A 24,629-nucleotide genomic window follows, 5' to 3' on the forward strand; every position below is an offset into this window, starting at 1 on the left:
AAGGGTCGCGATTGAGTTTGCAATCTGCAAGGGAAATAAAAGCCAACGCTGAATGATCCAAGTTCATGATGCCAGTCATATGACGCACTACTTCAAAAAGAGAATACTATGCTACCTTTAAACCTCAACCTGGGCAATAGCTGCGCCCGTGACCCTGTCCATTACGTTAGTATCTGTTCACGAGAGAAGAACCTAGGGTAGGAGGCATACATGAACGAGCCGTTAGACGGCTTGCTAATGACCATGGCTTCAGCCAGTTTCTCCTCGCTGATATCAGGGAAGTGCTTCAGGTAGTATTCCTCCTTCAAGGCCTTGGTAACAGCTTCGACCTTGGACTGGGGCAGCATGTGGACGGTGCAACCACCCCATCCGGCACCGGTCAGTCTGCTACCCAGGGTGCCAGCCCGACGAGCGATGTCGCAGATTTCATCCACCTCCGGTGCACTGCATTCGTACTGGGTGCGGCAAGAAGCCTGAGACTCGTTCAAGAGTTGGCCCAGATACTGGATGCGTCTTTCATCGAGGGTGCTCGCCTTCGCGAGGCATGCCTTGAAGTCCAAGACTCGGCGGGCCTCGGTGAAGCAGTGCAGGGCGCGCTGACGAAGGAGGAAACGCTCTGCTTGAACGGGGAAGGAAGAAAGATACTTGGCTTCGAGCTCAGGGACAGTGATACCGAGGAGCTTGGCGATCTCCTCGCGGGTGTATCCTTCCTCTTGCGTCAGAAGCTCCAGGGTGCTCTGGATGACGGAGTCGATCTGGTACTCCAGGGGGTCGCCGAGACGGCCCTCTTTGCGCATCAATTCGTTGTGGAAGTTACGGAGACTGAATCCAAGGGAGCTGTTGTCCTTGGGGAGGGTCAAGCCGTTCCGGGCAGCCAGAACCACGGCAGCGAGCGTGCACTCAGCGACACGGAGGTTGTAGTGACGGGGAGCGGTCTCGGCCTTGTTGGAAGTGACGAAGCTCTGGGCCATAAGGAAAGTGATTTCCTCATCGGCCTTGGGGATGGGAACGTGCTGAACGGAGAAGTTAGGGAAGAATTGGGTGTAGAGGAGGTATCCTCGGCGAGAGAAGATGGAGGCGGCTTGGTCCATGCTGGTAAGCAGTAGAGTTTAGCATCGGATAGTGAAATGGAGTGGTCAGTGGTAACATACCCTCCGGAGTAGACGCCAACTGCACGCTCAGACACTACAGCCAAATCAAGAAGATCGTGCTTCGAGACATCATGGTTGTTGGCCTTCATAACAGCCAATGCACTGGCGCATACGAAAGCCGCACTGCTAGAGATACCACCACCCGGAGGTACATTACCATCCAGGAGAACCTCCATACTAGCAGGCACAAAAGAACCATCTGCATTCTGCTTACGCAAGAACTTCAAGGCACCCAGGAGCCCCGCCTTGAAGTAGTTAACCCACTCATGCTTCTTAGGGTCGATTTCAATGTCCGTGTCACGAGGCACGACGAACTCGCGGGTAGGGAACTTCTCCGGGTTGACATTGGCAATCTTTACAACAGAGTCGGAGCCAGTCGCAGGGACGACCTTTACAGCAATGATCACGTCCACGCTTACTGCTGTAGGGAGGACATCATACAGGTTGTAGTCGATGTGCTCACCAATGATGTTCACGCGACCGGGACTGCGAGCCACGAAATCGGGACGATGACTGTAAACCTTGGTGAACTGAGAGACCAGGTTGTTGAACCGAGACTGATGGTGAGGCGCAACTGAAGTGACGGAGGCATCGTCAGTTGCGTAGACCTCAGCGATAGACTCCGTTTGGGGGACGAGTTCCTGCGGGGTTGCCATGGCGGGGTAGAAATGGGAGGGAAAAGAAAAATAGCAGATCACACGAGGGGAGCGGGATATGGGAGAAGATGAGAAGAAGCAAGAAAAAAAAAAAGAAACGAAGTGAGAAAAGGAGAAAAGCAGAAAGTAAGACAAATAGATTAATACCGGCTAAAACGTCAGCGTCCCTGAATCGCCAGGATAGGAGGGAAAAATTCGAGGTGGTGGTGCTCCGCAGAGACCCTGATCGGTTCCGGATTGAGCATAACAGGCTGGTCACGGGCGGGATAGTTCTGGAGGTGTGATTGCTTGAAGGCCGGGGAAAGAGTGGAGTTGCCCGGAAATGACACTCGCTCGCTGGAGTCGCTGGACGGCTCTCCGACTCGCTTCTCCAGTCCTTTTCAACCGATTCCCCGTGTGTTTCGGCTGATTCGGCATGGCCCTGGGGTCCCCCCAGCTCGGTCGGGATACCCTTCTGCTATTGTGTCGACGGCGAGCCGTTGTATCTTTGTTCCCGTTGAATTTTCATCACACTTCTATCTCATTTTCACTACCTCATTGTTAATGGATTCGACAGGTGCCAGCCAATCAACACCAAGTAAAGCATCCTCTTCCCCATAATCCCGCAAGACACCCAATTTAGCCGAACCCAGGTGGCCTCGGCTTCTGGACGGCCGAGTGGTTGCCAACCGTTGCAAATCGCACGGCCGTCTGTATAATATTAGAGAGGTCAACCACCACCAGTCAACTAGTACACCCTAATCGAGAGACAATATATTTAATCTATACTGCTCTTGATCCGGTATTGGTGTTCAGGCCTAGTTGACTATTGCTAGCTTCCTCGCCCGATCGAGTCAAGACTGACTAACTAGTATTGGATGGAAATTGTGGGGTAACAACATCACATTCCGATCGTCATCAAGAAACTGGAGATCTTGTATCTTGAAATCCAAAGACTTTTCCAGAAAAGAAAGGATTTCTGTTCGGTATATGAGCTCATCCCGTAACCTTCAAGAGTTACTTCACAAAGGCCGGGTGGTCCCGATCTCGGAAGAGCTCATTCCAGCAGAACCTATGCGCCTACTTCTAGTAACCCGGGAAGGGACAAAAGGCCCGCGGCGAATTTCTCATGCGCAACTCATGTGAGGCGATACAACAACATATCCTCTCTGGTTCTTACCTTATACGGAAGGACTGACTACACTATTCTGACCACAACGGCTCATTATTCAGGTCACGAGCACATAAACATGTACTCCGTCTGGTGGAGTAAAATGGATGGGATCCCCAAGTTCCCGTTGTGGCAGAAACTCTGCATATCTGACGCAAGGCCGAACAAGTAATCTGCAGGCAGCCTATGTATGCTCAGCCGAGCTCGGTCCAGCTTCATGAATATGAGGGAAGTTCAAAGGCCGAGGTACCATGTTCCTAGACCTTGAGAATTGGGGGCATTGTTCAGGTATCGCTGACCAATGTTCTGAGTGAGTCATCTTCAGAGTCAATAGACAACCCCTCCACGGAGAATTACTGCGCCAATAAATTGTAACTGGGGTAGAATCATACAATACTTGCTTTCTTTTTCATGCCGGTTACCTGCATGTGATGGAGATGCATTAGCGAGCCGTATTCGGACCGGCACCCGCGGTAGGAGTATATGTAGAAAATCCGAAAGTCTGTGAATACCACAGATTGAAGGGGTAATAGTTCAAATAGAAATTGTAGAAGCCCTAGTTAATAAATGATGTACTCTGCGGGTTGTAGTTAATTTTCTCTGTCTCTTGGTTGCTATGAGGACTAAAAGTATGTCAGCAGTGAATCAGGCTAGTTGATTCTAAGCTCGTATAGCAGTTGGAGCCTTGACAAAAGGCCGCACCATGACAATTACTGAAAAATAAAAATACGTGGTTGTGCAACGTCAACTTCTATCATCAACATCCCTCGCCTGTATTATTGCGATCTTGCAAGGCGTTGCTCTGGGGAAGACAGGACCAAACGAGAGGCTTGCATCCCAATCAGGTGACCGCTTTCGCGTCCGAGAGGGCCGATGATCGGAGCAGTGGGGTATCCGTAGCCAATGGGAAAACCCAGATTATTCGACTCCAACGGCGCTAGACCTGGACAGGCTAGAATGCAACCATAACCGTCCCCGAAGTCTGAGTCTTCGCTCCTGCCTTAAGGAACGGATCTCTTACTCACTCTTCCTGGTCCCGTTCTTTTTCCCCGTTGTGAGCACTCCCCTTTCTCTGTTCCCAGGCCTGGCAGTCATCCGCCATCAAGATGATGCCTATGAGACCTTCGAAAAGCGCCATGCGCGCTCTGCATTACCAGAGGTACATTGCCTCTGGCAGAATGAGTTTTACTACTGCTTCCGCTGCTGCGACCACGCCCCACCGCTTTTCAGCTCAGAAGAGATTCCAGAGCACCGCAAGTGCCCCAGCTGAGTGAGTATTATCTACAACAAGCATCCAGCTGGCTACTGGGACGTCAATTACTGTTGCTAACATGCTTGTGAATTGCCAGAAACACGAGACCGATCCCCAGCCCCGCCTTCAACCAGGAACCTCACCGCAATGAGGTCTCGCCACTGCAAAATCGCCAGGTCCCCGAACTGGACGACTCGTATGCAGTCCCCTCAACACCTTAAAAATGATTATGGGAGTAGAGCTGACCTGGTCCTTGGAGCGTAAACAGTTTTGTCGGACTCAGTGGAGGAGAGATCTTCCATGAGATGATGCTGCGTCTTGGCGTCAAGCATGTCTGTGAGTCACGCGTCTTTTTTTCCTTCGGTTTCCCGATATTCTTCAAGACCATAAGGTTGACCCACCACTTTTAGTCGGTTACCCTGGAGGTGCCATTCTTCCCGTTTTCGATGCCATCTACAACTCCAAACACTTCGACTTCGTCCTCCCGAGACATGAACAGGGCGCCGGACACATGGCCGAAGGCTACGCCCGTGCCTCTGGAAAGCCCGGTGTCGTCCTCGTCACCTCCGGCCCTGGAGCCACCAACGTTATCACCCCCATGCAGGATGCCCTCTCGGACGGTACTCCCATGGTCGTCTTCTGCGGTCAGGTGCCCACCAGCCTGATCGGTACCGACTCTTTCCAGGAAGCCGATGTTATCGGTATCTCCCGTGCTTGCACCAAGTGGAACGTCATGGTCAAGTCCGTCGCTGAACTCCCCCGTCGCATCCAGGAGGCTTTCGAAATCGCCACCAGCGGCCGCCCCGGACCCGTCCTCGTCGATTTGCCCAAGGATATCACCGCCGGTATTCTCCGTAAACCCATCCCGATGAACAGCACCCTGCCCTCTCTCCCCAGCGCTGCGACCATGGCTGCCCGTGAATTGAGCATGCAGCAGCTCAAGGGTACCATCAACCGTGTGGCCCGCCTTGTCAACATCTCCAAGAAGCCCATCCTGTATGTGGGTCAGGGTCTCCTTGCTCGCCCCGACGGCCCCCAGATCTTGAAGGAGCTGGCCGACAAGGCTTGCATTCCGGTCACCACGACCCTTCAGGGTCTGGGTGGATTCGACGAGACGGACCCCAAGGCCCTGCACATGCTGGGCATGCACGGATCTGCCTATGCCAACATGGCCATGCAGGAGGCTGATCTCATCATTGCTATCGGTGCTCGCTTCGATGACCGTGTGACCGGAAACATCTCCAAGTTCGCCCCTCAGGCCAAGCTTGCTGCCTCGGAGAACCGTGGTGGTATCGTCCACTTCGAAATCATGCCCAAGAACATCAACAAGGTTGTCCAGGCCAACGAGGCTGTTGAGGGTGACTGTGCTGAGAACATCCGTCTCCTCCTGCCCCACGTCGAGGCCGTTGCTGAGCGTAAGGAGTGGTTCGACCAGATCAACGACTGGAAGGCTCGGTTCCCCTTCTCGCTCTATGAGAGGGAGACTGCTGAGGGACCTATCAAGCCCCAGGCTGTCATTGAGAAACTCAGCGATCTCACTGCTCACATGAAGGATCGTACTGTCATCACTACCGGTGTCGGTCAGCACCAGATGTGGGCTGCTCAGCACTTCCGCTGGCGCCACCCCCGTACCATGATCACCTCTGGTGGTCTTGGAACTATGGGATACGGTCTCCCCGCTGCTATCGGTGCCAAGGTTGCTCGCCCTGACGCTCTTGTCGTCGATATTGACGGTGATGCCTCGTTCAACATGACCCTGACCGAGCTCACCACTGCTGCTCAGTTCAACATTGGTGTCAAGGTTCTCCTCCTGAACAACGAGGAACAGGGTATGGTGACGCAATGGCAGAACCTGTTCTACGAGGACCGCTACTCGCACACTCACCAGAAGAACCCCGACTTTGTCCCGATGGCCCAGGCCATGGGTGTTGCCGCGGACCGCTGCACCAAGCCCTCGGAGGTTGAGGAGAAGCTCAAGTGGCTGATCGAGCAGGACGGCCCTGCCCTTCTGGAAGTGTTCACTGATCGCAAGGTGCCTGTGCTTCCCATGGTGCCCGCTGGCTGTGCCCTGCACGAGTTCCTTGTTTATGACGAAGGTATGCACAATGATTGATCTGATTGGGTGAATGAATGCTAATATAATACTTGCAATACAGCCAAGGAGAAGGAGCGTAAGGCTCTGATGAAGAAGCGGAAAGTTCCCGGTTTCTAGGTGAGCCGCGGATGCTAGCGATGAGTTGCCATGCCTGTTATTTGAAAGCTGCAAAAGTGCCCACCCATTCCTGATCTCTTGATATCCATGGCGTTTCTGGCAGGTTCTAAAACGCTAGCGGGTGCCGGTCTGCGCCCCGGAGACAAGCTGCAGCGGTCTACTTCGACCAGAGAACCCTGAACTAGCATGGTGCAGGACCGTGGAGGGCATGCTATAGTAGCTCCACTCGGTCCTGTACTGGGGTCCTGAGCTGAAAAGACCTCTGGCTGGGCTTGGACCTCCTTTCCCTTTATTGCGTTTTCCATTTTCACCGTTTGCATTATGGCTTGCGCGCAAAAGTTGCCTCAAATGTTGTTGTGGGAAATCCAGCTGTATATAATCCTTATGTTGCTGTAATCTTTTGTATGACCTTGGAAATACTATCATGAGGCATTGAAAAGGGATGAGTGTTCCTGGATGACGCGATAATTTAGTGCTGACTGGAGCAGCGACGTAGATTATCCTAAGTGACTAGTGAGCAGCTAGTTCATCTACTATCTCCAAGTCCTCCAGATTGCTGCATCCGCCATGATGGCGCAAAGTGAGGTGATCGGTCTCGGCATCACGTGAGGGTTGAACAATTGGGGTCCGCGGAATGCGCGCCTTTATGTTTCGCCGCCGAACAGCCGCGGTTCACATCCGAAGGTCACTAGCGGGGGCTGGGAAGTGGGAAATGTAGTACGGAGTATCTCACTAATTAAGCCTGGTACTGAGAGCCTGGGTCGACTGAGACACCGTCGGACTTGGTTGCTGACTGACTGAATTATTTGCTTCTGCTCTGCTGCTTCTGCTGGGGCAGAGTGCAGATGTCGGAGCTGCCTAATAGGGCTGTGACTCTCAACTCTCAACTCTCAACTCTCTCCCCTCCGTTCTCGCCTCCAGTTCTCTCTCTTTCTTTCTCTCTCCCACCATCTGGTGACTGACGCAACTTGACTAACCTCCCTCTCCTCACATGATGCAGTGCTTGTTTCCGTAACTCCCCGTCCACTTCTCTACTACTGTTGTATCCACCCCTCTTGTGTCTCCCACATCATGGCCTCCCTCCCAGGTTATTCGGCCTCTAGCCGGCCACAGTTATCTGATAATAATACTACCTCCACTACCCAACAGAATAGCGTCTCCACGAATATAACCAGCAGCGCTTCATCGACAGAGTCGTTTGAAGCTAGCGATACCGTTCTGCTCAACGGCACCTCGGATACCGCCACCGCCCATGGCTCCCCGACAAGTCCGACTCTCGCCGATGCGTCTGGTGAGGAACCACGCAGATGTTGGATTTGCTATACAGATGAGACAGAGGACTCTCCCCTTAATTCACAATGGCGTTCGCCATGCCCATGCGCCTTGACCGCCCACGAAGCGTGCCTGCTCGACTGGTTGGCGGATCTCGAGAATCCCCGATCGCGGAGGCGCAACGGCCATGACGCAAAGATGCTGTGTCCGCAATGCAAGACCGAAATCATCGTTTCTCGTCCCCGAAGCTATATTGTGGATATAGTAAGACTGGTTGAGCGCCTCGCGGGTCGGATGGTCCTCCCAGGAATGGTCTTCACGTTAGGAGCAACCGTGTGGGCGGGGTGCTGTGCGCATGGAGTATATTCGATGTACTTTGTCTTCGGGACCGACGAGGCTCGCCAGATTCTGGAGGAAACAGCTGATGGGGCATGGAATTCGGGGCTGAATCTGGGGTTGCCCCTCATCCCGCTCGTGTTGATCTTCTCGCGCACCCGGTACGCAGATGGTCTCCTTCCTGCCATTCCCGTGATGTTCTTTGCCACACATCAACCGGGACAGGAGCTGGAGTTGGACCTTTGGCCGCCCAGTGCGGCAGTGACGTTCGCCGCTCTTCCATACTTAAAAAGCTTTTACGGCAGCGTCTACGAGAGAATGTTTGGCAAGTTGGAGCGGAGATGGATTGCGGAAGTACAACCGCGCTCGGATGTCAATGAGTTTGACGATAATGCGCCGCCCGAACACCCCGAGCCAGACCCGCCTAACGATGACAATGGTGTCCTTATGGAGATAGATTTGGAGCTACGCATGGGCAACGAGGACGGGCCGCAGGGCTTGTTTGGCTTTAACGGAGGAAATGCGCAGGGTGGACAAGGGCAGAATCAGGGTGGAAACGGCCAACCATTGGGCTTGGGTCGACGGGATGAGCTGGTAGCCGACACAAGTAGTCTGGCAGATATCATCCTCGGAGCACTTGCGTTTCCCGCCATATCTGCGTCGATGGGCGGGCTGTTGAAGTACATTTTACCTGCTTCATGGACGACGCCATCTACGTTGGGCAAAGCCCGACCAGGACTGTTGCAGACCCGCTGGGGCCGGAGTGTCGTCGGAGGATGTGCATTCGTGCTGTTGAAGGATGCGCTGGTGTTATATTGTCGGTGGAAATTGGCGCAGACGCACCGACGGCGCAAGGTGTTGAACTACGATCGATCGAAGAAGCGGGCTGGGAAGGCTGATCGATAGTGAGAGGGATGATGGAAGCATTTCTGGCGTTTAGGCTGATGGATTGAGATACACTCTTTGCTGGTTTTGAGCTCTTTGCAATTGATGACGAGCGATGCAGATGCCTTGGTAAAAGTGTGAATATATACCTTTTCCTTCATATGAGTCGTATGAATATTAGTATTTTTAAGCATTTATACAAAGTAATCCAGCGAATCGATAGTAGTATGGAGTATACAACGGAATACAGAAAGGCAGAAACGGCGCTTACTTAGCGCGCGGCAGATAACCAACCGACCAGGCAAGCCAACCAGGCTAACCCAGTAAGTCAAACCCAACTAAATCCACCTAAACTTCCGCTCCGGCGCGCAGTGTCTGTCTTCCGAACATTCTCAGAAACCACCACCACCACCCCCGACCCAACACCCAACCCAGAAATCACCGGAGAGAAGAAACCAAGAAAGAAAGGGAAGGGAAAAAAAAAAATCAAAATCAAAATGCGCACCCTCTCCCCCGTCCTCGCCTCCCTGGCATCCGTCTTCCGCATCCCCATGACCCGTCCAACCCTGACCAGCAACACCATCACCAACACTCTCCGCCAATCCCAATCCCAATTGCAGCCTCAATCCCAAACCAACCAATTCAGCACAACCACCACGCTCCAAAAGCGAAAGGAGTCCGGTTTCCGCGGCGACCGCAGAATCAGTATGCCTCCCCCCATTTCCAATCCAACCCACCTACTAACCACAAAATAATCCAATAGCATTGATCCGCTACTTCCTCCACCACCCGCTCACTCCCCGCCCATTGCGCTTCTCGCGCACCCGCTTCCTCCGACACTGGACGATCCACCGGGCATGGAACCTCTACCAGGGCCAGCAGCGACGGAAGCACGAGCTGGAGCTGCAGAGACAGTGGCAGGCGATGCAGGCCGCCTGTGAGGAACTGCGTACTGGTGCGGGCGATGGCGGGAAACTGTTCCGTAAGAGTATGATTAAGACGGGTGTGTTTAGGGATTTGGTCCCTATTGAGTATGCCCGTTTGCAGACGGATGGGCCGGCTAGGGAGGGGTGGAATCATGAGTGGAAGAGGGATTAGGTTGTTTCCTTCGGAGAAATCTCCTCCGGAGGATAATCTCTCCGGAGGAGAGGTTCCTTGGGGAAGAAGGGGGAAATGTGATGGAGGAGAAGGGGGATTGGGGATGGGAATGTGATAGAAAATAGAGGTGTGGGTTCAATGGGGTGGATATGGATGATTGGGTATGTGTGGTATTACTATTGTCTATGTTCTGTATTTGTCTTTTGTATAATATGTTACTATATTATGGGTTGTTCTCGGTCAGTCTATTGTGTAGGTACTGTGTGTCTACTGTGTCTACTGTGTAAAGTGTAGTATAGACTGGTGGATACAATTTCAATACAGGTATAACCGCTAGTGACAGTAAGACACAGAAGAAGGCAAACAACACGGACAACAGGCAAAGAAGACACTGAACAAGGCAAACACCAAATGAACGAATGTCACCAAGCGTGTCCCCCCGGAGGACCAAGGGTATGTCAACATGCGAAACTTGATATTCGAACACAAAAGAAGAGGCCCTCCCAAACGCCGCAAATGCAAGATATATCGATCAACATCCGTCACCTTCACTCTCCCTTTTCTTCGAAATCCAATTCAAACTGGCGCACGCGTGTCGCGCGGCAACTGCAAGTGCAACATGCTCGAAGCGCATAGCAAATGAACCCATCATGGCTGGCATGCAAATCGCTGAAATACCATCAGAGTCGGCGACGTATCTATCGCAAAGTCGTCATTTCCCCATTATAGCACAATGCAGCATGAGCTTTTTCGCTTGTCGAACGTCAGGAGCGCGGCACGCGTGGCCGCCTCGAATACATCGTCGACGCCCTCGCCGGTTAACGAGGAACACTCGAGATACTTGCGAGCTCCGATCTGCGTTGAGATGTCGCTTCCTTCTTTGAACGTCACGAACTTTAGCGACTTCTTTCTCATCTCCTCGACAGCCAAAGGATCTTCCCGCAGATCTTTCTTCAACCCGACAAGGATGATAGGAACACCCGGACATCGTTCGTTCGCTTCTTCGATCCACTACAAGAACCAGTCAGCAACAGTCCAACGGTAACAAGATGGTCAGACAACCTTATGTTTAACGTTCTCCAGCGAATCGGGCGTGTCCACGGAGAACCCAATAAGGATCACATGCGCCTTGGAATAAGCGAGCGGACGCAATCGTTCGTAATCTTCCTGACCAGCAGTATCCCATAGTGCCAATTGAACCGAACGGCCATCCACTCTGCAATCCGTCACGTAATTCTCAAACACCGTCGGAACCTGGTTGACACGCGACAGTCAGATGCATGCTAAGTAGTCAGCGAAGGAGGTGATAGGTACGAACATAGTGCTACAGATCAGAAACCGGTTAGCCAATGAAACTCCATCGATCAGCGCATTGGGAGAAGAGGGTTGACTTACGGTTGGAAAATAGCCCAGGGTGAAGACGCTGAGCAGACTGGTCTTTCCGCAGGCACCATCCCCGATGATCACCAACTTCCTACATGCAGGTCAACTCAATGCCCCATTCGTTCATGGCATGGATGATTGCATTGGGGCTGGCTGCACCCCCGCACCCCTCTATACGAGCAATCCGGTCGAGTGACAGCGGGTGGGCTGATAACGGGAACCAGAAATCGGCAGTAGATAACATGATGGCCTCAGGTGCACACCGGGAACCCAGGAACGACAACAGGGCGGGGGAACATACCTTCGCATCACATTATCAGTCTGTTGTTGAGCCATTTTTTTCGTCAACCGGCTTGGGGATCACGGATCCCTGGAATCGATGAAGCGAGAATGCACGAATGGGTCGAGGCAATGCGAGGGCGCTGACGAGCCCTGGCGGAACCCGGAACGGAATAAGAATCAGGCAGCAGCAGGCAAGGCTGGCCAGAACTGCGGTCGGGATCAATGGTCAAGGATAAGGTAAGAGGAATTCGGTGGGAAGTGTTTTTTGGAAATGCGATTTGTGGGAAGGAGGGGAGAAAATTGGAAAATAGTTGATGAAGCCCCTCCCCCTAAAAATTAAAGAATACAAGAATGAGGAGGAAGCCAGGGAAAATGGGGAGGGGGTGGATAGCTTTGCCGGGGGAATGAATGGATGGATGATAATCTGGGAGAAGTGGATTTGGGGGGCCCAGCAAAAGAACTTGTCTCGTTCCTTCGGGAAGGCGGTCGAGCGTTGAGGCTGACGCTGATCCGGAAGGGAAAGAAACGAGAAAAGAAAAAGATTTGGAGGGGGGGAGAAATAAACGGATGGATAAAATACGCACCTTCAAATACGAATAAATACTCAACCGTGGTTAAGTCGACGGGAAATAAGTAACTTGAGTAACTTAGCTTCACTATAACAGCACTTGATATAGAGGAGATGACGAGGCAGGAAGGAAAGTAGCTGGTGATGATTATTTTGATTATGATGATAATATGAAGAAGTATTAGAAATTAGAATAGATGCAACTCTTGTACCCTCACAATCCAGGCATCTCACTCCATATATATACATGAATCAGTACGGCCTCCCACCACGCTGACCGAATGGGCACAAATAGCATCAAAATGGACGCCCAGCATCACAGCTCAACCAACCAATCCCACTGGCAGCTAAACGACTCCCCCATAGTAATCAAAGAGAAGGAGGGATCGACCCAGTGATGGCCCAGCTGAAGAATCGTCACCGCACGGCCGCTTGTTACTAAGGTTAGAGATTTGTCTCAGACGTTGCAGGCTAGACGGTGGTTATTTCGCGATAGTCGCTGTTACTATTATGAGGGTGGAGAGAGAGAGAGAAAGCGCGTTGGTCCAGAAAAGAGAGGGGGATCACGCCGGGACCAAGGGGCCTGGCACTGCTGCTTACCATTGGACCATTGATCCATTTCATGGCAGTTAGTATATTTATAGCCCCCCGGATGCTTCTGGCAGGGAGGGGATGCCGATGAATGGGCAAGTCCGGTTTCCCGTTATTTTCCTTTTCCTTTTCCTTTTTCTGTTTCTATTTTCCCCAGTCATCCTCGTGGTGGAGGAGGAGATGGTGGGATGTTTCTTTTTTGTTTATTTATTTATTCATATTTTTTTTTGGCTCTTGCCCTGACCCAGTCAAACCCGTTGTTGATCAAACTAATAGACACACACAAAAATGCACTTCTTTGGGGATCCACTGGATAATCGCTAACTACTGACTAGATACTACTGCTAAACTCTCAACAATTTTTAACAGTTTCTCTCTCACCTTCCTTCTTGAATCAGTTCCTCGTATCCCGTCTACCTCTGGAGCTGAGAATGCATGAGTAGTAGTAGATTCGAAACTAGTTACGGCGCCCTAAATCCTGGCACCAGTAGTCACCCCGATCCCCTGTAAACAGTACAGCCACTTCAGGGGGTTGAGCTCCATCATACTATGGCTGAGCACTGAACAGGGCTGTCCTCGTCTCCAGTTAATGCATGACATGACATCCTACTACATTCATCCTTGGCCAGCTTTACACCCCCTAGGACATGGATAATACGACACATTATACCCCGGCACCGTGCCCATATTCTAGGCTTGAAATAGACCACTCATAGAGCTTCCCGGTGAAGGGTGTTCCCAACATGATAAATGCTTCCGAGACATCGCTATTAGCGCCGCATTAAGGTACAAAAATGAGTAGAGAGTCCGAACCCCTCCGAAAATATACATGATAAGAATAGTATGAAAAGAAGGGGAAAAAAAGAAAAAAGAAATTCCAGTCCCAATCAATCAATCAGATCTTCACCTCATCAATATCATAGACCAAATGCTTCTGACCAATTCCCCAAGCTTCCAACCCTAATCGGTTATATAGTCCATAAGCAGCCCACGCCATATACTCCTTCACCCACAACCCCCACGGACTGACATCTTTTCGCTTCTTTCCGTTCTTGGCAGCCAGATTGTATATCTCCGTGATGCGCGGTCTGCGGATCGCCTCGTATTTGGCAAATGCATCTTCCAAGCTCCGCTGATCGTCTTTCAGTAACCGCGATAGCAGAAACACATCCTCCAATGCCATGGACACTCCTTGGCCCGCATGAGGCTGCATCGCATGCGCTGCATCCCCGAGCAGCACCGTTCGAGATGTATGGTACTTCCCACCTAGCGGGAGCCGGAAGATGGGATAAAACCCAACAACGTCCGTCCGATTCACCATCTCCGTCAATGCCTCCGGCCATTTACCTTTGCCTTCTCCGATGATCTTCAGGATGGTATCCTTGTACTCAGCAACCTCTTTTTGACGTCGCTCCTCCCATCCGTCTCGCGCATTGCCCGACTCCGAGTGAGGGATAGGGGTTTCCCGGGAGAAGAACCAGAAGAGCTTATCGCCAGACGGAGAGCACGGCATCATCGCCAAAATACCCGTGCGAGTGAGGAAAGCGTTGGCATGCGTACTCAGCTCCTCCGGAAGGCCTGCGCAGTCAATGACGGACTGCGTTCCCGCGATACCGGAGTATTCGGGCACAATGGACGGGTCGACATGCAGTCGACGGACACTAGAGTGAAGACCATCGCATCCGAGCAGGATATCGGCTGTATCAGTTGAACCGTCGGAAAAGGTCACGGTGACATCTGTTGGCGACTCGGTAACGGAGACAATGCGCTTGTTGTAGTGGACAGGTATTTGGTCTTTTGCAACGGCGTCAAGAAGAACACCCTGGAGGTCTTTGCGACGAATACGCAAGTATCCGAAGCCAGTCTTTTGGCTTGCCCAGCGAGAGATGTCGACTTTGGCAATGTCACCGTTTGGCAGAGAGTGCATCTCCATGTCGGCGACGGAGAATCCGCGGGCGACGACTTCCTTATGTAGCCCTAGTCGATGGACCAAGCGCATTCCATTTGGGAATAGACCTATAGCACCGCCTAGGGTGGTTGGTTCCGGGCGTAACTCGTATACGGTAATGGCGATATTGTTGTTACGGTGCAGTTGGAGGGCGGCAGCCAGGCCGGCGGGACCTGCACCGATGATGATGGCCTGAATAGGCATGTTAGCTAGATCATGTAGCTGAGGAGAGTAGCCTCACCTTCTGTACAGCAGGCATATTGGTAGGATGCTTGTAAAAGTGCTTGAATTAACAGTGGATTGCTGATGAGGCCGGTCAGCCATCGCTCGTCTTATACTTCGATCTCAAAATCAGTGCTTGATAGTATCGGGTTTAGTCCCCGCGGAGACCGGGGAGGGCCGTGGAGGGAGTTACCCAAATAAGTTTAGCCTGGTACCTGATACCAAGAAGTGACGATCGTTCCTGTGGCTCACCCATATCCATCGTATGTACCTGACCCGAAGCAGTGGCGATGTCTTTCTTGTTTTAAACACCGACATGATCGAGATAGAATAAGTGGACATGATTCGTGGGTGACAATGAGTTGTTGCTGTGTAGGCGCGGCCTACTGAGTCTATCAGCTTATCAGAGAATACAAAGTAGCTGTGATCGGCCAAGAGCAGCAACTGACATGTGATGGCGTTCTTGCTGGACCTATCCCATTAGGCCACCTTTCCTGCGATACTATGCGAAATGACTCATGGGAACGGTACTCGTTTACTGGTGTTTATTTAATATCTTATACACTGACGACTAGAATCATGTCAAGTGGGCAAATCATGAAGCAAGAATACACAGCCGTTTGAAGGTATATTCTGTCGGGTGGAGACATGACTCGAACATTTCAGGATAGGCTTATCAGCACATGAGTCCTCCGTATTAACGCTTATCAGATTCGTGGTCTCTCCCAGCGGTAAGTCTGATGCGGCTTTAGGGTATATTCCTTCTTTTTCTACATAATTCATTTCCGGAAACCTCTTTTTGTTTACTTATGAGCTTGCTTGTAATAAACAGTACCAGCCTATTACATGAACTGCTTAGAACCTTGGCGCGATTTTGAATGCCACGGGCTCCCATGATGATTCCTACTCCCTTGGTGCGGTCCAAGAAAACGTACAATGCCAGCCAAGTCTCTATTTTCTGTGGGCAACACCTCATCGGCAGAGCAGGTGCCTATAGTTACCCAGCAGATTACGTGACGTCCTCAATCGCTGCAGAGTCGCTGTCTGAGCCTGCGCCCCGTCCTGGATAAAATACATGATCCAGCAGAGCCTCCGGCTATCATTTTCAAGTACCTTGATCACGACATGGCACGGTCGTCTAGGAAGCAAAGGCTCAACAGGCAAGACATCAAGTAAGTGGCCAAGAATGTGCTTGTAGCTTTGCAAGTGTTGCATGGAGATGGCCTTTCTTCAACCCTCTGAAGTTCATCCAGGAGTTTCTTGGGGCACTGCTGCAGACATCTGGAGTTTTGAAGTGACGATTTTAGTTGACTTCAATTTCCACATCTTTGAGCCGGATGTACCAGAAAGCCACGAGTTGTACGATGTCAAGATCCTCGTGCTGCATCACCTGTGGTTTGGACCCTTCCCTGTCTCTTACAAAAATATTTGCGATCAGGAGACACAAGCAAGTATTGTGCGCATCATGTCTGTTTCCAATAGGGAGTAAGTCTGTGTGGAAGATAAAATCCTTTGGAGCATTATCAGCAACGAAATGGATCTGCAAGATATGCCCCATGTGCTATTCTTTGAAAGGAAGTACTACACTGGCTACGTATCATATCTATCAGTAGCTGACACGCTCCCCAGACTAGTAGTATCTAGTGACCAAGCTAGTGCCGATATGCCTGCTTCTCGGCCGTCAACTTCTCCCTTCTCACTTATTTTCCGCAGCAATTATCTTGTCAGCCATCGCTGGCAGAGTGTCTGCCATGACTTCCATCTCTCCAAATAATTCCACAATCGGCTCCTTTTCCCAGATGCTGCAGTACGCTCCTTTATACCTATATGTCATGTGTGAGCTTAGTCCTGTAATCATTTAGTGCATTTGTACTCACCCCGCACGGCGAGCCGCCGAAACGTCCCACATATGTCCAGCAGCAAACCAGGGTTGTCCGTGCTGGGAGAGCTGCTCGAGGAGCGGTTGGTACACCCGCAAGTCTGGCTTGCCTATTCCCTGCGAGTCACAGGATTTCAGATTCTCTGCGGGCCATTCAAGTCCAGCGTTGGCGAAATAACCCCCCACTCTCGCGGCGTCCCCCGCTGTGAGCGCCCAGACAGTGAACCCAGCATCACGCAACTTAGTGACGCACTCGGCCGCTCCTGGGCGGAGTCCAAGTTTGGCATACCTACTCATGATAAACTCGAGATCGCTCTTTGTGGCAAAGCTTCGCGGGTCTTGGATGCCTGCCATCTTGAGCATTCGCCAGAAGAGCAATTCCAGACAAGTAGCGAATGTTTTATACTGGCCTGACAAGCTCAGATATGTGTACTCGCGCTCTGCGACCTCGATCCAGGTGTATCCTAACAAGGAAGGCTTGATCCCCTCCACACGGAGACGGTCGCCCAGTTGCGTGTCGATCGCATCGAAAAGGACGTCGTAGGAGACCAGTGTGCCGACAATGTCGAACACCACATTCTTACTGCCGGTCATGGTGCTGGTACTGGTGCTGATCTATCGTAGGGATCAAATGAGAAGGGTTGGGAGAGTGACTGAGAGTTTAGCTCTCGTTCAACTTGCCTAAGCCATTGGTCTACCTTCTTATACACCTGACTCCAAACTAAGAGACAGGGTTCATACAGAACAGATGATCAGCAACCCCACTTTTGCTTCTAGTAAACTCCAGCTTTTCCTCATACAGAAATGGGGAAAGACTCGGACTACTCCGTACTATTATCTACAACTGGCTGTTAACGCCGCGAGTCGCTATCAAAGCTCCAACCTAGCTTATCTCGGACGCAATGTCTCCATTTCGCTGCCGCTTTCCAGATACGACGGCTATAATGGCCAATGACACTTATCATACCTTTTATGACATTCACCAGAATTAACGTATAAATGCCGCTATAGGTCCTCTCTCCGATGCTCATGTAGTCAGTGGAGTAAGCTACCGTTACGATGACGCAGAAGGTGGACGTCAAAGACATCGTTGTCGACACCGACCTGGAAAAGACAGATGTTGCCAAGGGAGACAGTGAGCTCTTAGGAGCGAACGAAGATGTTGGTTACCATCGGTCGCTCAGTAGTCGTCAGATTATGATGATGACCTTCGGCGCTGGTGTGGGAACTGGCTTGTAGGACGAACCCTTCATGCTGCTGGCTCACTTTAATTGACATTAACATCTAGATGGGTCGGTACAGGTACTGCACTGAAGTATGGTGAGGCTCCCCTGAGCGAAGCGGCAAAGTCTCTTGCGACTAACTGCAGCATGTAGCTGGCCCTGGTGGCATTGCCGTTGCATACACCATCACTGCGTAAGTCTATCAAGCTGCACTCAACTGCGGGCTTGCTGACATGCCAACCTATCATTATCAGATTCATAGTGTACTTACAGTATACCTCGATCGGTGAAATGACGACCTTCAAGCCGGTCCATGGAGGCTTTATTAGACAATGCATTGAATACGTGGAGCCCGCATTCGGATTCGCGGTCGGTATCAATTTCTGGTTCTCGGTAGGTAGCTCTGCCAAGTTAAGACGATGCATGGGCGACTGATCTCCTGGCAGTGGGTGATTTGCATTCCTGCCGAAATAACTGCAGCTGTTTCTGTGCTTGAATTCTGGCCAGCAACAGAGGTTGTCCCACTTGCAGCGTATATAACTATCTTCCTGGTAGTCATTGCCGCAGCCAATTGTTTCGGTGTCCGGATCTACGGTCATGTTGAGTATATCATGTCTTTCGTCAAGGTTTTGGCGATATTTGTCATGATTTTCTTCATGTTCATTATGACTTCGGGCGGTATCCCGGCCACACATGGCCCAATCGAATTCCGCTACTGGCGCAATCCCGGCGCATTCAACAATGGCATCAAAGGTATCTCTAAGGCGTTTGTCCAAGCGCTGTTCAGCTTCGGTGGCGGAGAGCATATCGCAGTCATTGCTGGAGAAGCCAAGGACCCCCGCCGGACCATCAAGAGGACTGTATACCCCGTGTTTTGGCGCATGTTTTCGTTCTTCGTGGTCAATATTTGGCTCGTGGGAATGTGTGTTCCTTACGACGATGAAAACCTCATCAATGGAAGTGGCACATTAGGGAGCCCGTTCGTCATTGCCATTGAGCGTGCAGGCGTGATGTGGCTAGCGCACATCATAAACGGCTTCATATTCTTGACAGTGGTTAGCTGTGGCATTACCAGTGCCTACATCGCTAGCCGCAGTCTTGCAGCCTTGTCTGACATGGCCATTTTGCATCCTTTCTTCGGCCGCAAAGACAATGTCGGGAGGCCCTACGTCTCTCTAGCCCTCAGCCTCACTATAGGAGGGGCTTTATGCTACCTCAACTGTAGCGACACCGGAGCTACCGTCTATGGCTGGTTCTCATCTCTGGTTAGTATCTCACTTATTTGCGATCGTTGATATCCTATACTGACATTCCACAGGTATCTGTATCTGCCTTATTCCAATGGTCGGGAATCTTCATCTCCCACATCCGATTCCGACAAGGTCTTGCTGCGCAGGGTATCGATAGAAAGACACTGCCTTTCCGAGACCGAATGGCTCCTTACGCCCAGTATCTTGGTCTCGTTGTGGTTCTCTTCATCGCAGGATGCGAATTTTACTTAGCGTGCTTCCCCTTCGGCGAGAAGGGGTCTGCAAAGACTTGGTTTTCATCCTACATCGCGGCGCCTCTATTCTTCCTAGATTACTTCGGCTACAAGGTGAGTGATGATCATCGGAAAGTCTCACTGAACTACGTTGACCGTTCGTTTAGATCTACTATCGCTCCAAGCTGGTACGGCCGTCAGAAATGGACTTCTCGGCGGCAGCTGCTTTTGATGAAGAAGATCGGGCGAGGGCGGCTGTTGGTTATGAGGCAGACACCGGAACAATGAGCAAGATTTGGCAGTACATCAAGAATCTTATTTTTGGCTAGGCACGCATTGCAATATCAGCAAGCTCCGGTTGGATTTTGCGTTGAGAGGGTGAAAGCCTGGTCAATGCTGAAGAGTGTCCAAGCAAACTCTGGACAGTGCGCATCGAATTATTGAACTGGGCATGTTTGCCGATTATACACACCCATAACTCAGTAGTAAGTATAGGAATGCCAACAATATAATCTAACCCAGTGGGCCTGATGCTATTTATATTCAACGGGGCGGCGGGGGTACTGAGGCGTATTAGGTCAAAGAAAACCCCGAATCACTCATCATGTTGTAAACACATCGTAGAGATCAACTTTTACTTAACCGCTTTCATCCCCTCACTGACTGTATTACTGTCTTCTGCGATCACACTTTCATGACCCTACTAGAAATCCATGTCATGGTCTGGCCCTCTCACTAGCGTACGATAGTCGCATCTGGTTGCAGTCCAGCTTGCGGCGCAGCTCTCCTGCATAAGCTAGGCAATTCTAGTGTCAAGAGCCGAAGATGAGCGCGACCGGCTTATACAAAGGAAAATCTCTGCATACCCCTCTTCAAATTCGTGCGTCTGACTCTCAGCAAGTCACCTAACAGCCAGTTGGGAATTGCTCTCCAAATTGAAAGCTGAACCATTCAATCCATGCTCCCGACGTTGAACACTGAACCCCTCTAAATAGGGACATGCGTCTTCGTCCAGTGACTGCTAATCAGACTAACAAGATCGCCGTGGGTCTCTGATCGTCTTAAAAGCGTCTCGTCTCTTGTTGTCTCTCTCAATCATTATCTGCCCGACTCGCAATATGCGACCACGGACCGACTGGACGGAGGCCGGTTCTCGACAAACCGATGCATGTTGTAGACACTCAAGAAGTGCCTGTGGGCTATCATTCGAATCAACCGCCTTCTGACGAACCACTAAATTATTGTTCGCTTGATAGAATAATTTACCGGAGGTTTGACAGTGCTCCTCGGTTTGGTATAGCAGGTCTAATGCTTTCTTCTCAACAGGGTCTCTAGCTCTCAGGCATCGGCTGAGAGTCCACTATTGACGACGAGCCTGCGATGCATAACATATAGAATCGGAGGAGATACGCCCGCTATTGCAGATACCTCGTTGGTACCTGCTTATTGTGACTGGACCCTTCATATAGTGCTGGTCTACATCTGCTTAACAAGCTCAGCAATAAGCTCTGGCCGTCACCCATCTCAAGATCAAATACGGCTTTTGGCAGCCGTTAGCAGTGAAATGCTTAACACTAGGACCATCCTTTAACCATGAATTTTGGGTCGGGCGTTTTCTCCGGACGCCGTCGATTGATTCGGGGCGCGCGAGGATGCCCCATTAACCGTTCTGCGAATCAAAGCATCGAGCGAAACGGGCCCGGGTTGCGCATTTATCATCCGTATCCAATGATGGTCTCGCCGGATGGTCTCTACGGATCTATGGGGACCATTTATCTCTGGCCTCGCTTCCTTCGGCATCTACTGTAACCGTCACCGCTTATTTCCAAGCGCGGTTCAGAAAACCGACGGACACGAAACATCAAAATTGAGACTTCGCCTGACGCTTCAGGAAGGGAGTGGCCGGTCAATGAAGTCATTAGTCTCCCAGGATTTCCTCTATCGGCTCTTGGAAGAATCCTGCAACTAGGGTTCGATCAATGATGTTCCCGCAAATTCTAACCTCCACCCTTCAACCATGGTGAGCCGGCCCGTCAAGACGTCAATCGCAAATTCCATCTGGTCCGGCCGCCGGAACATGCCAACTTCTGGGTAAGATACACCGGAGCGGAATTGATCTGGAAACGACAATCGCAGATGCAATTGTGGAGCAGCCTTCAATACCACGGGCGCACACTTGGGCCAGGCTGATCGGCATTCCCTAGTGCTTCTATCATTCCGCTAACCAAATAGTCGAGACAATTGCGGAGCACCTCATGGCCATCCAGGCGCCACATGGTGCAGTGCAGAAGATGAAAGGGGTGATTGCGCCTTTGTACGTCCGTGTCATACGATAAGCTGGTCCTAGGTTAAACCTAACCACCATCAACGAGCGCACAATTGGGGGGGTGTGCCAAACGAAAGGAGCGTATGAACTACTAGACTGGTTGGTACAAGTGCCAGCGGCCCGCCAGTCGTCGTGGCGCGGGACAGCGGCCATTTCCGAGCAAGAGCCCACTCTCAGTGTGCTTTGCTAGTCAGTTAGTAGTTACAATTGACTGAACCTTCCTCCGGTCCGTTCAGCCGATTACACTTACAGTACGGCAGTCTTCCTCTTAGTTTCCTTCCTTCTTCACGGAGGTTCCTGGTGCGGCCCACGGGCTAATCATGCATGTTGCAGGCACGGGTCGCCCAACTATCATTGATCGAAAGACCAATTTAGCGCAGACCTAGACACGCAGGTTGATGGATTCCCACGAGGGGTGAAAACGTGCTTAGTCGCATCCAGTCTGTGGCATTTGCTTGGGCTAAGGTCCTTTGCACTTGGTTTACTGACTGACTGCCTACCCACCACAAGAGTTTGAAATAGCCCGCCACGGCCAATTTCCCCCGGGCAGTCATATCATAAGCGACAACAACCTCATTTTTCGACGCGGTTTTGGGGAGCGGTAGATCTTCTCAGGTCGCAACTACTAGAGAACTAGGCGGTCCTTACCATATTTTCAAAATGGCTGCTTGTAACGGCACGGAGTCGTGGGTTCGGGGCGGGGAAAAGTTTAGAGGACATCGGCTGCTTCCTGACATTCTCGATTACTACGCCCATGACGAGCCCGATCGTGTATTCGCTGCTATCCCCAAGACGAAGAGCGTCATGGATGGTTACAAAGACATAAGCGTGAAAAAGATGGCGACGGCAGTAGATCATATGGCTTGGTGGCTTGAACGCGCTTTCGACGGAGTACCCAAAAAGACAACACTGGCCTACATTGGCCCTCCTGACCTCCGCTACCCCATTTTGCTGCTGGCACTCATGAAGTGCGGGTGGAATGTATGTGTTCATTCTCTCTATAAATAGTATCCGATACTAACTCATGAGACAGGCAATGTTCGTCTCTCCTCAAAACACCCCCATTCAGAATTTGGGCCTTTTGCAGGAAGCAAGCGTCTATGGCCTTCTCTATGCGGACGTTATGTGCTCGGCAGCAGAAAGCCTTCAGCAATTCGACCCCTTCATGCAATCTTTGCCGGTGCCAACACTGGCCGAGCTTTTCAAGTCCAGGTCATCTCCATTTCATTGGAATGCCTCTTTTGAAGAATTCCAGAACCAGCGTTGTCTGATTCTGCACACCTCCGGCACGACAGGCCAGCCAAAACTGGTCCAATACACCCACGGGACTCTCGCCTGCGCTGACAATGATACATTTATGTCTGTCCCAGAAGGACGTCGTGCGCAGAATGCAGATCAGTTCAATTTCTCTCCACCAGGACGCTATTACTCCCCCTTTCCGCCTCACCACGTAAGTAACTCTACGCGTTCTTTGTATTCTTGAGCTCATGGATCAAACAGCTCGCTGGCCTCCATGCCTTCACCCTTTTGCCTCTCATCTCACGTACGGCTGCTTTCGTCATGGGCCCTCTTACCGTCCCACCCAGCGGGGCCCTGCTGAGCTCCATCATGAAACAACAGCCGCAGATACGAGCCATCTATGTTCCCCCGTTTCTGGTGGAGCAGTGGGTGCTTGAACCAGATGCTTATGACCAGGCACGACGGCTTGATTTCATCCTTTGTGGCGGAGCGGCGTTGGCACCTAGTGTTGGGAATAAGCTCAGTGAGGTAACTAATATACGCCAGATGTATGGCTCTATTGAGACATGTCACATCCAGGCGCTCAATCCCCAGCCAGGAGAGTGGCAATATATCGAGTTCAACAATCTGCCGGAAATTGAGATGGAGGCTGTGGGTGATGACGTCTATGAGCTGGTTCTGCACCCAACCGAGAGCTCACGGCCATATCTATCCCTTGCTCATAATTATCCCATGGTACACACGTGGCGCACTAAGGATCTATTCAAGCCTCATCCCACCAAAGCTGGTTTGTGGCACTTTCATTCGCGCACCGAAGATATAATCGTGCTGGAGAATGGGCTCAAAGTGTGGCCTATTCCCATGGAGACTATTCTGAGAGGAGATCCTCATGTTACAGGGGCTTTGATTGTGGGGAATGGTCGTCCCGAACCCGTGCTTCTCATTGAAGCCAGGCAAAGCTCCTATCAAGAAATGAGTAGAGACGAGCTACTGGACGCCATTTGGCCATCTGTCGTCGAAGCCAATTCCGTTGCCTCCGAGCACGCAATCATCCAGCGATCCCGGATTGTTTTGTGTCCACCGCAGCTCGGGTTTTTCCGGACACCTAAAGGGACGGTCATGAGGAAGCCAACCGAGTCCCTGTATGCCGAACTGATCTCTGCGACATTCACGGAAGAGGATGACAGTAGCAGCGGTGATGAGTATGACTTTTCTGGCGACCGAACAGAACTCGGCATGCGCGAGGCAGAGCTCCTGACTGCGACCTGACACAGCAATTTCATTCAACGTTTGCGGGCAGAAATCGCGCTATGATATTTCCACGGTTTCCAGAAGTTTCGCATCGATTATCGGGCTTCACAACGCACAGATAAGTAACATGGATGACGTCTGGCCTGCCAATCTCCGGGACATTTTGAGGCGAAAGGTCCACCAACAGCTTCTGGACCGAGACAGGGGCACCAGTATCAGGGG

The 24,629-nt window shown here is 51.3% G+C and overlaps 10 protein-coding genes across 10 annotated transcripts; 6 read left to right on the top strand and 4 right to left on the bottom strand.

Moving 5' to 3' along the window:
- Nucleotides 1-117: 117 nt before the first annotated feature.
- On the bottom strand, nt 118-1,807 carry GAL1 (galactokinase galE; the record flags this gene model as incomplete). The annotated part of the gene is made up of 3 exons (XM_041682928.1): nt 118-154; nt 211-1,092; nt 1,152-1,807. 3 exons carry the CDS (start codon nt 1,805-1,807, stop codon nt 118-120), a joined length of 1,575 nt encoding a protein of 524 aa, XP_041547240.1.
- A 2,256-nt stretch (nt 1,808-4,063) lies between these two features.
- Nucleotides 4,064-6,421, top strand: ILV2 (acetolactate synthase catalytic subunit; the record flags this gene model as incomplete). The annotated part of the gene is made up of 5 exons (XM_041682929.1): nt 4,064-4,227; nt 4,307-4,405; nt 4,478-4,545; nt 4,620-6,305; nt 6,366-6,421. The coding sequence occupies 5 exons, from the start codon at nt 4,064-4,066 to the stop codon at nt 6,419-6,421; spliced, it is 2,073 nt and encodes a 690-aa protein (XP_041547241.1).
- Nucleotides 6,422-7,492: 1,071 nt separating this feature from the next.
- AKAW2_70358S (RING finger domain protein) lies at nt 7,493-8,935 on the top strand (the record flags this gene model as incomplete). The annotated part of the gene is made up of 1 exon (XM_041682930.1): nt 7,493-8,935. One exon carries the CDS (start codon nt 7,493-7,495, stop codon nt 8,933-8,935), a length of 1,443 nt encoding a protein of 480 aa, XP_041547242.1.
- Nucleotides 8,936-9,411: 476 nt separating this feature from the next.
- On the top strand, nt 9,412-10,012 carry AKAW2_70359S (mitochondrial 54S ribosomal protein mL40; the record flags this gene model as incomplete). The annotated part of the gene is made up of 2 exons (XM_041682931.1): nt 9,412-9,619; nt 9,678-10,012. The coding sequence occupies 2 exons, from the start codon at nt 9,412-9,414 to the stop codon at nt 10,010-10,012; spliced, it is 543 nt and encodes a 180-aa protein (XP_041547243.1).
- Nucleotides 10,013-10,735: 723 nt separating this feature from the next.
- rho2 (putative Rho GTPase Rho 2) lies at nt 10,736-11,731 on the bottom strand (the record flags this gene model as incomplete). The annotated part of the gene is made up of 5 exons (XM_041682932.1): nt 10,736-11,023; nt 11,075-11,266; nt 11,331-11,336; nt 11,408-11,486; nt 11,697-11,731. 5 exons carry the CDS (start codon nt 11,729-11,731, stop codon nt 10,736-10,738), a joined length of 600 nt encoding a protein of 199 aa, XP_041547244.1.
- Nucleotides 11,732-13,731: 2,000 nt separating this feature from the next.
- AKAW2_70361A (FAD-dependent oxidoreductase) lies at nt 13,732-15,043 on the bottom strand (the record flags this gene model as incomplete). The annotated part of the gene is made up of 2 exons (XM_041682934.1): nt 13,732-14,976; nt 15,026-15,043. 2 exons carry the CDS (start codon nt 15,041-15,043, stop codon nt 13,732-13,734), a joined length of 1,263 nt encoding a protein of 420 aa, XP_041547245.1.
- Nucleotides 15,044-16,081: 1,038 nt separating this feature from the next.
- Nucleotides 16,082-16,495, top strand: AKAW2_70362S (uncharacterized protein; the record flags this gene model as incomplete). The annotated part of the gene is made up of 2 exons (XM_041682935.1): nt 16,082-16,178; nt 16,314-16,495. The coding sequence occupies 2 exons, from the start codon at nt 16,082-16,084 to the stop codon at nt 16,493-16,495; spliced, it is 279 nt and encodes a 92-aa protein (XP_041547246.1).
- Nucleotides 16,496-16,702: 207 nt separating this feature from the next.
- AKAW2_70363A (uncharacterized protein) lies at nt 16,703-17,479 on the bottom strand (the record flags this gene model as incomplete). The annotated part of the gene is made up of 2 exons (XM_041682936.1): nt 16,703-16,829; nt 16,884-17,479. The coding sequence occupies 2 exons, from the start codon at nt 17,477-17,479 to the stop codon at nt 16,703-16,705; spliced, it is 723 nt and encodes a 240-aa protein (XP_041547247.1).
- A 465-nt stretch (nt 17,480-17,944) lies between these two features.
- On the top strand, nt 17,945-19,920 carry AKAW2_70364S (uncharacterized protein; the record flags this gene model as incomplete). The annotated part of the gene is made up of 7 exons (XM_041682937.1): nt 17,945-18,120; nt 18,174-18,205; nt 18,262-18,301; nt 18,363-18,501; nt 18,555-19,373; nt 19,427-19,705; nt 19,759-19,920. The coding sequence occupies 7 exons, from the start codon at nt 17,945-17,947 to the stop codon at nt 19,918-19,920; spliced, it is 1,647 nt and encodes a 548-aa protein (XP_041547248.1).
- Nucleotides 19,921-22,577: 2,657 nt separating this feature from the next.
- On the top strand, nt 22,578-24,425 carry AKAW2_70365S (uncharacterized protein; the record flags this gene model as incomplete). The annotated part of the gene is made up of 3 exons (XM_041682938.1): nt 22,578-22,898; nt 22,951-23,367; nt 23,418-24,425. The coding sequence occupies 3 exons, from the start codon at nt 22,578-22,580 to the stop codon at nt 24,423-24,425; spliced, it is 1,746 nt and encodes a 581-aa protein (XP_041547249.1).
- Between the last annotated feature and the right edge of the window lie 204 nt (nt 24,426-24,629).

This window comes from Aspergillus luchuensis, chromosome 7 (assembly GCF_016861625.1).
Source record: "Aspergillus luchuensis IFO 4308 DNA, chromosome 7, nearly complete sequence".
Lineage (NCBI taxonomy): Eukaryota > Fungi > Ascomycota > Eurotiomycetes > Eurotiales > Aspergillaceae > Aspergillus > Aspergillus luchuensis.